At 43.1% G+C, this 14,485-nt stretch overlaps 1 protein-coding gene across 4 annotated transcripts in view; it reads right to left on the reverse strand.

The window, feature by feature from the left end:
* Positions 1 to 14,485, reverse strand: part of DENND1A (DENN domain containing 1A) — a 1,535,852-nt gene that overhangs the window by 290,597 nt on the left and 1,230,770 nt on the right. For all 4 annotated transcript variants that reach the window (XM_077478826.1, XM_077478827.1, XM_077478824.1 and 1 more), the window contains exon 16: positions 603 to 643. In XM_077478826.1, coding sequence (XP_077334952.1) covers positions 603 to 643 — 41 coding nt within the window. The remainder of the gene's footprint in view (positions 1 to 602; positions 644 to 14,485) is intronic.

Genomic DNA, 14,485 nt, shown 5'->3' on the forward strand with positions numbered 1-14,485 from the left:
AATATGAATGTGAGTAACCGCCTTTGGGAATTAGAGGCTTCCATCACCCTGTCACCCAGATGTGCTTGTTTAGCAGTTTTGGTTAAGTTTATATGGGTATATATAAAATTTTAGACCCTGACCTAGAATCTTCTAACCTTGGGGCACGTCCACCATACATGATAAGTGGTTCCATCCTGACCACATCCTCTAAAACTTAGAGGTACCTCCACGTAGAAAGGTGGCCAGTCTGACCGGCACCATATCCCACCGTAATAACACCTTGTAGTTTGCTTCTATTATTGAGGTACTTTTGAGTGATCTAGAGGCTGATTCTGATATAGTGGGCCACTTCTCTAGGTCAAGGGTTTCCCGGAGATCCTTTTCCCATTGGAGCATATAGCTCAGTTTCATTTTTTCTGCTTTAAACCCATTACCTTCATGGACAACATGTTCACTTGCTGCCTAATATTTCCTACCGACTTTCAGATACAATTGAAACAAGATAATCAATGTTACTCACTTAACCTGTCAGTAGTGATACGAGCAGGGTATACAGTATATAAAATAGAGATGCAGAATATACAAATAGGATAGTACTGAACAAAACATAGCAATTTTACCTTTACTGTTGACAGCCACTGGTGGTACAGCTTGTCACTGCCTGAAAAAGCAAAAAAAAAATACTGAAAACAGTAAACAAAACATGGTGACATGAAACACAAATAATATTTGAATTAAATTTAAAAGATGGCTCTACACTCCTCAGTTACCAGCTAAGCACACCAGGTATATAACTTGGTTGGAAATCTAGATGAATCTATAAAAAAAGAGACACCTCTCTCAAAATATCAAAGCCATGCTGCAGTAATTCCCATTCTCATTCATATGGTCTGAATATGCTGCCCCTTTCTGGCCAGGGAGGAAAGGTGTGTTTTCCTCTGCTTCTCTAAATGTACTTCTAATTAGGTTTAAACAGCAAAAAGGAGACCCATGTCAGTACACGTGGTTTAAAAGCCCTGACAGCTTCAGTTTGGACAATTTGATTAACAAGTTGAAGAAAAGGGATACATTTAATATTTGTTTTTTAATTAAATTATTTAAAACAGAAACTCAGTTTTATGCTATAACCCACAGGGAGTAGCATTTTATCTGCCTGCACATAAATATGTAGGCACTGTGGATCCTAAAAGTTCCACAGTGGGCCTTTAGTATCAGAGTACTGCCAGGCCTGTCATAGCTGGCATGGGATGTGTTAGAGTGGTTTTGTGAATTATACAAGGAAACAGTTCCAGTTTTATTAATGCCGGAAAATGTTTCTGCTTGGATCAACCATAATCATCTAAATATTTATGCACAAAAAGATCCTTAGAATCTTTATATCCTTCTTTGTTGTTTTTTTTATAAAGAATTATATAGATATATGCCTCATGATGGACTGCTTTAATGTTGATTTACCTTTTCTGGGTCTCTCTGGATGCCTAAAAAAAATAAGTCTTTTGTACTACTTTTGGCTATGACGAGTGACCTTCTACACTCTTATTGTAAGTACCGTTGGTAATATTGCCAGAATATAGACTACAGAATATAGATTATGTAGGTCAAATATCCAGTCCTGCATGCAGCCGTAAGAGGTTGTAAAGAGACCAAAAAAGTAATCTAAAGTTTATATAGTTTAGTATGTCTTAACATAAGATCTGTGTCTTAAGGTGGCATAGCCTCAAAAAAGTGAAAGATGTAACCCAAGAGTAACTTCACTAAATCAAGAAACATTCTGAATTAGGAAGCAGAACATCAAACGATCAATAGGCTTTACACAAAACATGTACCAAGAAAAAAAATATGCAGTTTGGCATTGCTGCCATCTTTCTCAAAATGCTTGCTGCCTGGCTGAATCTGAGTTCAGTACTTTCCACATCATTAACTTGAAACAAGCATGCAGAAAAAAATCCAAGCTCAGAAACTCTGATATTTACATTCCTTTTAGGTTAAATCCTATAGATAAAGTATTGAATCCATACAGCCAAGGAGATGTCTGTGATTATTGTGTAAGTGAGAAACTGAATGGGCTGGTATTTGACTGTGTAGTCTGTGAATTCAGTAGCGTGTGTATGGTTTCTACCTTGTTGCTTTCATACTCATCTGTAGAAAAGCAACAACCCACAAAAGTCTTGTACACATAAAAAAGATCATCTCAAAGAAGCTTGAGCTCTGGGCAGATTGTGTACTCCTAATAGTAAAAATTACACTTATATGTGAAAGAGGCTGGAATTGAAGGCTGCTGCACATCCTATCTGCAGAATGATAGTGGCATACATCTGACATGTTTGTGCACTGATCTGTCATCTTAGTGCCATCTTTACTGAATAGCAACCACCCAGGAAAAGTAACTTGGGATACTTATATTCTCCTATGATACAGGTAAGTCAAGGATTATCTGCACAAAATACTGAGTGCTTCTACATCAATCTGTGACTGAAAAATAATGGAAACTATCTAAAGATCTAAAGTCAATGAATAGCTTAGGTGTGAGAACCTCCTTAACTAATGCGATCAGAAAAAAAAAAAAAAAAATAGATTGTTGTCATTATCAAAATATTTTTCTTGAAGGCCATTGAGAGACACAGGAATTTTGTATTTTTTGGACATTGGCTATACTGTCACCTAGAAGAGTTTGAGACACTGGCAAACAAAAACATTAAGCTAGCCCCTGTATAACCCTGCTTCCAACTTAATACTTCAATTTTGAGAGAAAGCATATTATATACATACATATATATATATACATACACACACACTAAAAAGAGGGGTGGGACCTGTGTCTCCCAATGGATTTCAAGAAAAATATTTATTGGTAAGTACAAAAATCTTATTTCCTTTATTGCTCATTGAGTACAGAGGAACTTAGCACTGTAAAATAATGAAAAGAGGGTGCACCAGCCTTGCACATTATCCAAGGAATGTTTAATAATATAAGATAAAAAGAGATACAAACAAAACTGTCATAAAAAACATTTCTGAGTTCACAATGGGCACAAAGCGACCTGGTCAGCGATACTGTATCCAACAAGCTGGAGGACCTTCCAGATATCTCAGATTAGCCATCTGGAAGGTCCTCCAGCTTGTTGGATACAGTCTTGGTGACCTAGTCGTTTTGTGCCCATTGTGGACTCAGAAATGTTTTTAAACATCCCTTGGGTAATGTGCAGGCCTGGTGTGTCCTCTTTTTGTTCTTTTATAGTTTTTCCATTGGGTTCCCCCAACCCCTGGAGGGCAGAAAGGCTTTTGCATCTTCCTGGAGCTATAGAGATCCCGTGTAACATCCACCACCACTGCATCACCCATGACCACAGGAGACCTTTTTGTTGTTATACAGGAATTTTGCAGTTCTTGGACATCTGAGATGTCTAAAATCAGTCTAAGGCACCGTGGAACCCAGAATCCATTGGAGAGGTTTCAGCTCCCCATGCACCTCCTATGTCTAAGTCACCCTGTGTACATTAGGGGCACAGAGTGAATGTGAAAAATGATGGACAATGAGAAGGTGGTTACTTAAATATAACAGTATTATTTATCCACAATATCTCCCAAAATAAAGAAATAAATAAAATATTTTATATATATATATATATATATAAATATATATATATATATATACAGTACAGACCAAAAGTTTGGACACACCTTCTCATTCAAAGAGTTTTCTTTATTTTCATGACTATAAAAATTGTAGATTCACACTGAAGGCATCAAAACTATGAATTAACACACGTCCAATTATATACTGAACAAAAAAGTGTGAAACAACTGAAAATATGTCTTATATTCTAGGTTCTTCAAAGTAGTCACCTTTTGCTTTGATTACTGCTCCGCACACTCTTGGCATTCTGTTGATGAGCTTCAAGAGGTAGTCACCTGAAATGGCTTTCCAACAGTCTTGAAGGAGTTCCCAGAGATGCTTAGCACTCGTTGGCCCTTTTGCCTTCACTCTGCTGTCCAGCACACCCCAAACCATCTCGATCGGGTTCAGGTCCGGTGACTGTGGAGGCCAGGTCCTCTGGCGCAGCACCCCATCACTCTCCTTCTTGGTCAAATAGCCCTTACACAGCCTGGAGGTGTGTTTGGGCTCATTGTCCTATTTGAAAAATAAATGATGGTCCAACTAAACGCAAACCGGATGGAATAGCATGCCGCTGCAAGATGCTGTGGTAGCCATGCTGGTTCAGTATGCCTTCAATTTTGAATAAATCCCCAACAGTGTCACCAGCAAAGCACCCTAACACCATCACACCTCCTCCATGCTTCACGGTGGGAACCAGGTATGTAGAGTCCATCCGTTCACCTCTTCTGCGTCGCACAAAGACACGGTGGTTGGAACCAAAGATCTCAAACTTGTACTCATCAGACCAAAGCACAGATTTCCACGGGTCTAATGTCCATTCCTTGTGTTCTTTAGCCCAAACAAGTCTCTTCTGCTTGTTGCCTGTCCTCAGCAGTGGTTTCCTAGCAGCTATTTTACTATGAAGGCCTGATTCACACAGTCTCCTCTTAACAGTTTTTCTAGAGATGTGTCTGCTGCTAGAACTCTGTGTGGCATTGACCTGTTCTCTAATCTGAGCTGCTGTTAACCTGCGATTTCTGAGGCTGGTGACTCGGATGAACTTATCGTCCGCAGCAGAGGTGACTCTTGGTCTTCCTTTCCTGGGGCGGTCGTCATGTGAGCCAGTTTCTTTGTAGCGCTTGATGGTTTTTGCCACTGCACTTGGGGACACTTTCAAAGTTTTCCCAATTGTTCGGACTGACTGACCTTCATTTCTTAAAGTAATGATGGCCACTCGTTTTTCTTTACTTAGCTGCTTTTTTCTTGCCATAATACAAAGTAGTAGGACTATCAGCTGTGTACTGAATCCACCTCCTGCACAACACAACTGATGGTCCCGACCCCATTTATAAGGCTTGAAATCCCACTTATTAAACCTGACAGGGCATACCTGTGAAGTGAAAACCATTTCGGGTGACTACCTCTTGAAGCTCATCAACAGAATGCCAAGAGTGTGCGGAGCAGTAATCAAAGCTTACTACTGGCTACTTTGAAGAACTTAGAATATAAGACAAATTTTCAGTTGTTTCACACTTTTTTGTTCAGTATATAATTGGACATGTGTTAATTCATAGTTTTGATGCCTTCAGTGTGAATCTACAATTCTCATAGTCATGAAAATAAAGAAAACTCTTTGAATGAGAAGGTGTGTCCAAACTTTTGGTCTGTACTGTATAATATATATATATATATATATATATATATATATATATATATATGCCTCAGTGTCACCTAGGCTGTCTAAACGATTAGTTAATTAGCTCATGTTAATTAGGTTTCTGGTTACAGTTTGTATTGTCATTGTCATGGTTATGCAGTAATCTTCCCCTGTTTGCTTACCTCTCCTCATGTGTTCAGATTAAGAGGCCAGCCACTTCCACCCGGTGTTTTTTTATAACCTCCCCTCTAAGCATGGCTCCACCCCAGGCCCTATCAGGGAACCCTATATTAACCTGTGCACTGCAAGTCAGCGATGCTGATCAACCATTGTGTATCCATTGTGTGTTTGGCTTCCTGTTTCCTGCTTGCCGTGTGCTCTATGTTTGTCTCTGTTACCGACCTTGGTGTGTTCTCAACGATTCCTGTCTGCTTGTGACTTTGACATTTTGGCATGTCCCTGACCATCCCTTTCTGCCTGTGACCCTGAACCTTTGGCGTGTACTCTGTTGTTCCTGTCTGCTAGTTGCCCTGACCTCTTCCTTATCGCCTTACTATCCTTGTTGTTCCAGCCTGCTGCTTCCTTCTCCTGTAGTCTACTGTGAGTGTGAGCTGTGAGACCCTCCGCGAGATGGTGGTTGCAGACATTTTAAAATGGCTCCCAATTGAACCAACTGTGAGGTAGCTCCTAGTACTTCAGTACACAGAGGGCTGCAAAACACCACAATGCAGAGCTCAGTACCTGAAGGTCAAATTCCAGGCTAGCCTCACAAATCTCTAGTCCAGCAGGGTCCAAGTATGACCTTTCAAAGCTATTGGTGGGGATATGTCCATCTGGACAGCTGTTAAGTGGGGAGACTAGCTCAAGCAGTGTTTTTGAAGTCTTCATTAAAGTTACCAAAGAAAAAAGGCAACTAAACTCCTAGGACACTAGCAAAAAAAAAGTAGGCATGATGGTTTGAGGTGGGGTTATGCAGGGAAAGGCTTAACATTTTTGGTTTCTGTAGGTGACAGTATATCCAAATGTCCAAGATCTACTAAATTCCCATGTCCATCAATGACATCTTTTTATTACATAGTTGATGATCATGGTGGAGTCTTTAGGTATAGGTTTGAGGTCTCAGTCTTACACTGTACACTAGGTCTCACACAATTTAGATGCTGCCGAGCAGAGACTTGCTCACACATTTTTGAAAGGCTGGGCTCTTTAACTCTTGCCCAGCAGTGCTGATTATCAACAGCAGAAAGGGCATTTTTTCTCCCTGCTTAAGTGGCAGCTGCAGAGAGGCAGAAGATAGACTGAGCACTGACTGGCTCTTAGTGCATGCAAGGGGCAGGACCTACCCTTAGCAACCAGCCAGAAGGATTTTGATTGGCTGCTGGACATTTTTAGGCTTGCCCAGGGAAACATGATTATTGGCTACAAGGGCCATTAATCCAGCCCCTATCAAGTAAAGTACATTGTTGGACTGCAAGTCCCAGAAAGGAGGTACTGGCAGAGAAATTAATACAGCCTTGGTCAACTCCAATGACAATTAACCATTAAAATGGTATATGGTCTATTCCAGGATGAACGTGTGGGCCTCTTCCCAATGCTTCAGACACTGCAGCCAGGAAAAGCACAATATCTGGGGGTGATGTCTCAAGGAGACTAGGCTCTGGATAAGTGCGTTTACTTTTATTTGCTCAGTTACAGGGGTGAACTCCAGAGATCACTCGCTTTCAAAAACTGGAAAGGGGCCATTCTAAATATACCTCACATTAGATTACCTATATAATTCTGGCTGCTAGAAAGCCATTGCACATTGTTGGAGCTGGTCAACAGTGACATTTGACTATGCAAACAAAAATTGAATTGGATCATGATTAAAGACAAAGACCTGTATCCTCCATAATAATCAATCTAAATTTGAGAAGACGTGGCGACCTTGGATATGGCATTTGCCATTGGATGACTGAGGCTGGAGGTGGAGTTACTCTGACTCTGGCTTCTATTCCCCTTTCCCTAACTTTTCTACCTACTTTATCTATTGTGTTGTACAAATTTTGTAAATCCTGAATATATCGACCTGGACAGAAAAGTGACATCTACAGTATGTACATTATATAATGCCCATCTTCCTATATCTCTGGTACAGCTTTACTCTACTGAGAAAACACTTTTGCTTGTGAAATGTGATGTAACCTATCTGTCCTTGTATGTCTCTTGGATACTACTGATACTCTTAAATTATGATGGGGTATACCTAGCTAATGGTCATATTGCCATGTATTCTGGCTCTGTTTGTTTCTTATCTGGACATGTTTTCCCTGTTACTTATTTTTTGTATGATTCACTAACAGTGATACCTGAACATATATGGGTTATCAATTTTGTACGTTACACAAAAACCAAGAAGATTTAAAAATAAATATATTGTCAAATGTATCCTGAAAACACACAAAGTAGGATTTTTATAACAGCTTACCTGTAAAATCCTTTTCTTGGAGTACATCACGGGACACAGAGGCAAAGTAATAACTGTATGAGTTATATTGCACCTTCAGGTGATGTACACTGGCACACCCTAAACAGGAAGTTCAATTCCCCATATAACCCCTCCCCTTATCGAAAGTACCTCAGTTTTGTAGCAAAGCAATACATGTGTAACCAGAAATAGGGGAGGGACCGCTGTGTCCCATGATGTACTCCAAGAAAAGGATTTTACAGGTAAACTGTTATAAAAATCCTATTTTCTTTATCATACATCACGGGACACAAAGCCACAGTCATAACTATATGGGATGTCCCAGAGGAATGCCAATTGAGGAGAGGGGACACAAAACAAAAGTAGGGTGAAATTAGACCTGAGGTCTGATACTGCTGCCTGCAGCACACTGCGCCCAAAGGCGATATCCTCATACCTTCTTACATCCACCTGATAGAATCTGGTAAATGTATGGACTGAAGACCAGGTTGCGGCCTTGCAGATTTGAGCCATGGAGGCTTGGTGATGCACTGCCCATGAAGCACCCTGGTGGAGTGCTCTTTGATGTAAAAAGCTGGAATCTTCCACTTCAAGCCATAAGCTTGAATAATTACTTGCCGAATCCATTTGGCAATAGTGTATTTCGATGCTGTCTTTTCTTTAATAGGATCTTCAGGCAACACAAACAAAACAACTGTTTTCCGAATCGCAGCAGTCACCTTCAAATAGATTTTGACTGCTCTCACCACATCCAAAAAATGTAGTGACTTTTCTTCCTTGGAAGAGGGTTCAGGAAAAAAAAATTAAGGTAAAACAATATCCTGGTTTAGTTGAAAACCTGAAACCACCTTTGGCAGAAAGCTAGAATGAGGACTCAATATTACTCTATACTTACAAGAAAGAGCCGCCAACTCTTATACCCTTCTTGCAGAAGAAATGGCTACTAGAATAACTAGCTTCCTTGTCAAACGGACCAAAGGGATATGTCATATCGGCTCAAAAGGCAGTTTCTGTAATGCTGACAGAACTAAATTTGAGTCCCAAGGGTTCAGGGGTGCTCTAACCAGTGGATTAAGCCACATTACCTCCTATATAAAGCTTCAGACCAAAGAATGCGAAGCAAGCTGACCCTAAAACAATATTGATAAGGCCAAGACCTGGCCCTAGATAGTACTCAGGGCCAGTTTCATCTCTAGCCCCATTTGCAGAAAGGCAAGAATTCTACTTATGACATACGTTCTAGGATGCCAACCCCTGGATACACACCAGGAATCATATGCCTTCCAGACTCTATAATAAATGACTCTGGAAGCTGGCTTCCTTGCATTAATAAAGGTATATATCACTGAGCATGAAAGCCCACAATTCTTCAGACTGTGGGTTTCAATAGCCAAACCGTTACATTTAGCATTTGTAAAGTAGGATGAAATACTGGTCCCTGAGATAGCAGGTCTGGATGTGGTAGTAGGGTCCATGGGACCCCTACCACCATCTTTACTATTTCTGCACACCAAGAACTACTGACTTCCTTTCCCACTTGATCCTGCGAAGAAGTTGAGGTAGCAGCAGAATAGGAGGGAATGTATAAATCAGTGAGAACTGATCCCACGGGGTCACCAACGCATCTGTTCCGCACGTGAGTGGATCCCTTGTTCTTCACATAAAGTTGTCGACTTTGTTATTGAACCTGTATGCAAAGAGATATACATCCGGGATCCCCCATCTTTGGCATATAGCCAGGAAGATGTCAGGGTGAAGGGACCATTCCCTCGGGAACAACTGCTGGCGACTTAAGTAGTCTGCCTGCCAGTTCTCTACCCCTGGAATGAAGATATATATATATGCACGGCACATGTTTTTCTGCACAGGTTAGGATATGGTTTACCTCTCCCTCGGCTGCCTGACTTCTGGTGCCCCCTTGGCGATTTATATAAGCCACTGCTGTGGCATTGGCAGATTGAATCCTGACAGGAGAATTCTGCAACCTGAATGTCCAGGCCTTGGGTTTAGATGTGCTGCCCCGATCTCTAGAATGTTGAGGTCCTTTCAGTTCTGGACCATTTCCCCTGGACAAACGCTTCTTCCAGGAATGCTCCCCAACCTGAAAGGCTGCAATCTGTTGTTACCACCTTCCAGGTAACAGGTAAGAAAGATCTCCCCTTCTGCAGATTCTCAGATATCCTCCGCCAACTGAGGCTCTGGCCCACTTTTGGTGACAAACACATTGGACAATCTAGTGCTAGAATCTTCTTGTTCCAGGCCGATATGATACTGTTTTGCAGCAGTCTCGAATTAAACTGAGCATAGGGAACTGCTTCGAATGAAGCCACCATCTTCCCCAACAACCTCATACAAAGGGGAATGGAAGGACCTTTCTTTGCCCTGCTCCCTTAAAGCAGCTCCTTTATGGCAATGATCTTTGCCTGGGGTAAAAACACCTTCTTCTGGGCTGCATCTATGACCAGACCCAAGTACTCTAATCTTCTCACTGGCTTTAAAGAAGATTTCTCTAGGTTGAGGACCCAACCTAGGTATTCCAGATAGTTCACTGTGGTGACCATGCTGTGATCCAAGCAGATTACCGACCAGTCTATTAACAGTAGGTCATCCAGGTATGCTATTATTGTTATATCTTGAGTCCTTAATCTGGTCAGAAGTTTTGTAAACACCCGAGGTGCAGTAGCTAGACCAAAATGCAAGGCTACAAACTGAAAATTATGTTTTTCTACTTTGAAACGCAGATACTTGTGGTGAGTGGTGAAAATAGGGGCATGCAGGTATGCATCCTTTATGTCCATTGATGCCAGAAGTGATCCCCCTTGTAGGATGGAGACTGCTGATCGGATAGACTCCATGGTACCATGAAAAGGCTTGAATAAAACCCCAACCCCTGCTCTTCCACAGGGACCACCATGATCACTTTTTGCGACAAAAGTCGGTCTAAGTTCATAAAGAGGCTTTAGTGTTCTGTCTTGTGGGTTTCCTCCTCCAGGATTTATTTGTCCCTGGGGTTGACCCTGAGGTTTAACTCTTGAACCGGATGGTGGAGGCCGTCGCGACTGCCTGGAGGCTGATGCTCCTGGCACTAGAGAAAGAGCACGTTTAAATGAGGGGCATTTACTCTTTTTCTTAACTGGCAAAGGGTACTTTTCCCACTTGATATTTTTTGGATATATTTGTCCAAATCTTCCTCAAACAGATTTTCACAGCAAAAAGGAAAACCAGCCAGGAGCTTCTTGCACTTTGGCTGACCAACCTTTTAACCATAAGATTCTACGTATATGTACCAACCCAAGCATAAGGCGAGAGCTTTGAAGAATATAATCTCTGATTGCATCAAAGCTGCTGGCAGCTCAGCTAATTCCTGGGCCTGCTGTTCAGGGAACACCTTGAACACCTGTTTCAAGTGGTCTCTCAAGGACTAACATACTCCAATTGCTGCCACTGCAGGTTGAGCCACTGAGCCTGCCAGGGAGAAAACTATTTTTTTAACAGGAATTCCAATTTTTTATCAGTTGGATCCCTAAGTGGACAAGTCAAACTTTTATTCACAGAGCATATAGCAGCATCAATTGCTGGTATACTCAACATCTTAGTGGATTTTTCCTCCATAGGATAAAGAGGAAAAAACTGCTTATCTGGGTGATTCCACTCAGAATACATAAGCTTTTCTAGTAATGAATGGACAGGAAAGGCATGCAAGGCTTGCAGGGGCTTTAGTGAACCCAAACAGAAAGTGGGCTCTTCAACCGACTTCTTTAAGGGTAGCTTAAATGTGGCACGGACCATTTCAGTAAGAGAATGCACCAGCAATTTCTCAGCACCTGAAGCTGAAGAAGGTCCTTCCCCACTTGATTCCTCGGAAGAGGAATCATCAGCCTGTTCATGGTCCCCTGATGGGGATTCATCTTCCCCCTTCCCCACTCCGTGAAGATGTGATTAAAGCCACCAATCTTTCCTCTAACCCACTCATGAGGAGAAAACCTGCTCAGTTATATATAGACAGGGGCTGAAGTGTCGGAAGCAATTGCAGCCCCTTGTGAGCCTGATGGCTCACTCTGACCAGCCTCCTTAGTATGGGATGGTGTTGCAAAGGGAGAGTTATTAGGACATGAGAGTGACCCCGTTGTGTCCTTGGTCTTTGCGGCATTTGAACCACCTCACCTGGTCATAGTGCCGAGCACAACCACAGAGGTACCACCAAAAAAATTCACCCACTGCTGAGCAATAGTCCAGCAACTGCTGCTGTTATTAAGCACAGCCTGATGCTTAAATTAAATGTGCCTGGGAATGCCTGTGTCAATCACTCATATGCCACCCATTCACTCTGTGTCCCCCCTAGCTGTATGCACCTGAAAAAAGGTGCATTTTATAGCTATGCAGCCCACGATGGGCGCGTTAATCGCACCAACGGACTAAGCCCCGCCCCTTCCTCCAACCACCCATTGCGCCCCTCTCCCTTATCTATTTTAAAATACAGCCTTGATGCCATGCTCCCACTGCCTGGAGGAAAGCTATCCAGGTGGGGGGACATTCCTAGGAGGAGAAAATCCCCCTTTCCCACAACTTTACCTGGAGCCTGGGCCAGAGGAAGCGTGCAGCTTGTACACAGAGGCAAGACTGACAAGCATGGAACAGGTACATGCTCTTGGCAGCCCCTGGTGGTGACTATAGGCATAGCAACATTTACTTTAAAGGAGAAAACCCACAAGAATTAGAAAAATTCCTTAGCAATCTCCCTTGCCTTATCCAGCTGCAGGGTTCTGTGGTAACAGACCCAATCTTCACCTCTCATGGTGGGCTCTGTTTAGATAACCTTCAGGGACTGGGGCCCCCTATTTTTCCACAGCCCTGGGCCTGTAAAAAGCACCCCGCCAGGAATACAGCTGAAAAAAACAAATACTGGATCCAAGGGTCCAGCTCTCTAAAAAGAGAAGAGTTACAGGCAAAACCTTGCTTCTTCAGACACGAGGCCCGGGTACCATTCAATTCGGCCTGGAAAGGACACTTTGAATGGATTCGGTTGCATGGCTTGCCCCAGTAAGGAATGTTCAGCACAGCACATCTTTACTCGTGACCAACACCTAAGACACTGGCAAAAAAACTGAGGTACTCCCGGTAAGGGGAGGGATTTTATGGGGAATTGAACTTTCTGTTTAGGGTGTGCCAGTGTCCACCACCTGAAGGTGCCATATAACCCATACAGTTATTACTGTGGCTCTGTGTCCGTTGATGTACGATAAAGAAATATCTTTTGTAGAGACAAGAAGTCTGATGTATCTGTCAGATATGGATCATCATATCATATTTATAGTTTTGCTTAAGGCTCAGGTCAAAGGTTAGCTGAAGTGATATCGTGACATTTTAAGTGAGTTTCCAAAATCATTTTTAATTCACTACTATTCATTTTTAATTCACTACTGCCACCTTTTGGTAACTATATTAAAAGTCCAATACTGCCCCCTAGGGAGTGGTAACACTAGTTACATAGTAATAAACACGTCATTTGACAACATTGATTGAATCTTTTTGGCGGCCAAGAGAGAAACTCTATCTTGTAGCCTGTGGAAATCAGATCACAGACCCATTGGTCGGATAACCGGGAGAAACACCGGGCTGCAAACTCCCGAAGGCGACTCCCCCCCCCACCTGAGACAAGGGTGGGGGCAAACCTTCATGCGGTAGCACTTTTATTTGCAGGCTTGTTAGGCTTGCAATTCCAGGGACATTTCTGACCGTCCGTGGGCATCCCGTCGGGCTGGGGACGTTTAGTCGAAGCTCCGGGCGGACAAAAAAGCCGCTTGTGAGCGGGAAAAGATGGCGTGGCTCCTTAGCTTTCCTGGCCTGTGGGAGTAGTGTAATCTTACCACCAGTGGCTTTTTTAATAATGTCATCTAACGAGGCTCCAAAGAGCTGGTCGCCAAGGAAAGGAAGATCCGTCAGGGCTTTTTTGGATGCATGGTCAGCAGACCAGCATTTAAGCCAAATTAGGCACCTCAGCACCACAGCTGATACTGAAGCCCTGGATAACAGAGGAAGAGTATCCAGGGGCGTGTCACAGATGTACTTAAGGCCTTGCACTAGTTGGCCAGCTAGTTCCACGCAGACAGGGGAAGCCTGTTGCTCTCCCAATTCGCAGTGCAATCGTTTTGCCCACTCAGTTAATGTCTGCGACACAAGTGCGGATACCAGTAAGGTCACACGGCAGACCCCACGACCGTAAACAAGGAATGAGCCACCGCTTCGGCCTTCCTGCCTATGGGATCCTTCAATGCAGGAGTTCCCTCAACCGGGATCGTGGTTACTTTATTTAACCTGGATACTGGGGGGTCCATGACCGGAGGAGCCAACCACTTTTTGAGAAGGCTTTCCTCAAAGGGGTAACGCACCGCCATGTATTTGGGGACTGAAAAGGTCCATTGCGGGTGACCCCATTCCTTGTAGATGAACTTGTCAAAATCAGTCAGATAAGGGAACACCTTAGGTGAACGTGCTGGCTTGAGGGATCCAAAAGGGGCCGGTACATCAGCAGGGGGATCCGCTGGCTCCTGAATCTTCAGGGTATCACGCACAGCTGTGATAAGTGCTCCAACAAGCGCTTTGTCACGCATGGACCCGGACTCATCCTCACTGTCCGAACGGTCCTGGTCAGCATCATCTGACAAGACAGAGGAGAGGTCACTGGCCTCAGCAAGACCCGAGTCTGCGTCAGAGCTCTCCTCAGAGGACGAGGGGGGGGGCAGGGGCCACTTTTTAGCCCCTTTCTTCCCACGCACCGCCT

The sequence above is a fragment of the Lithobates pipiens genome, unplaced genomic scaffold (genome assembly GCF_037356315.1).
Source record: "Lithobates pipiens isolate NorthernLeopardFrog02 unplaced genomic scaffold, aLitPip1_a1.2 Scaffold_1, whole genome shotgun sequence".
Lineage (NCBI taxonomy): Eukaryota > Metazoa > Chordata > Amphibia > Anura > Ranidae > Lithobates > Lithobates pipiens.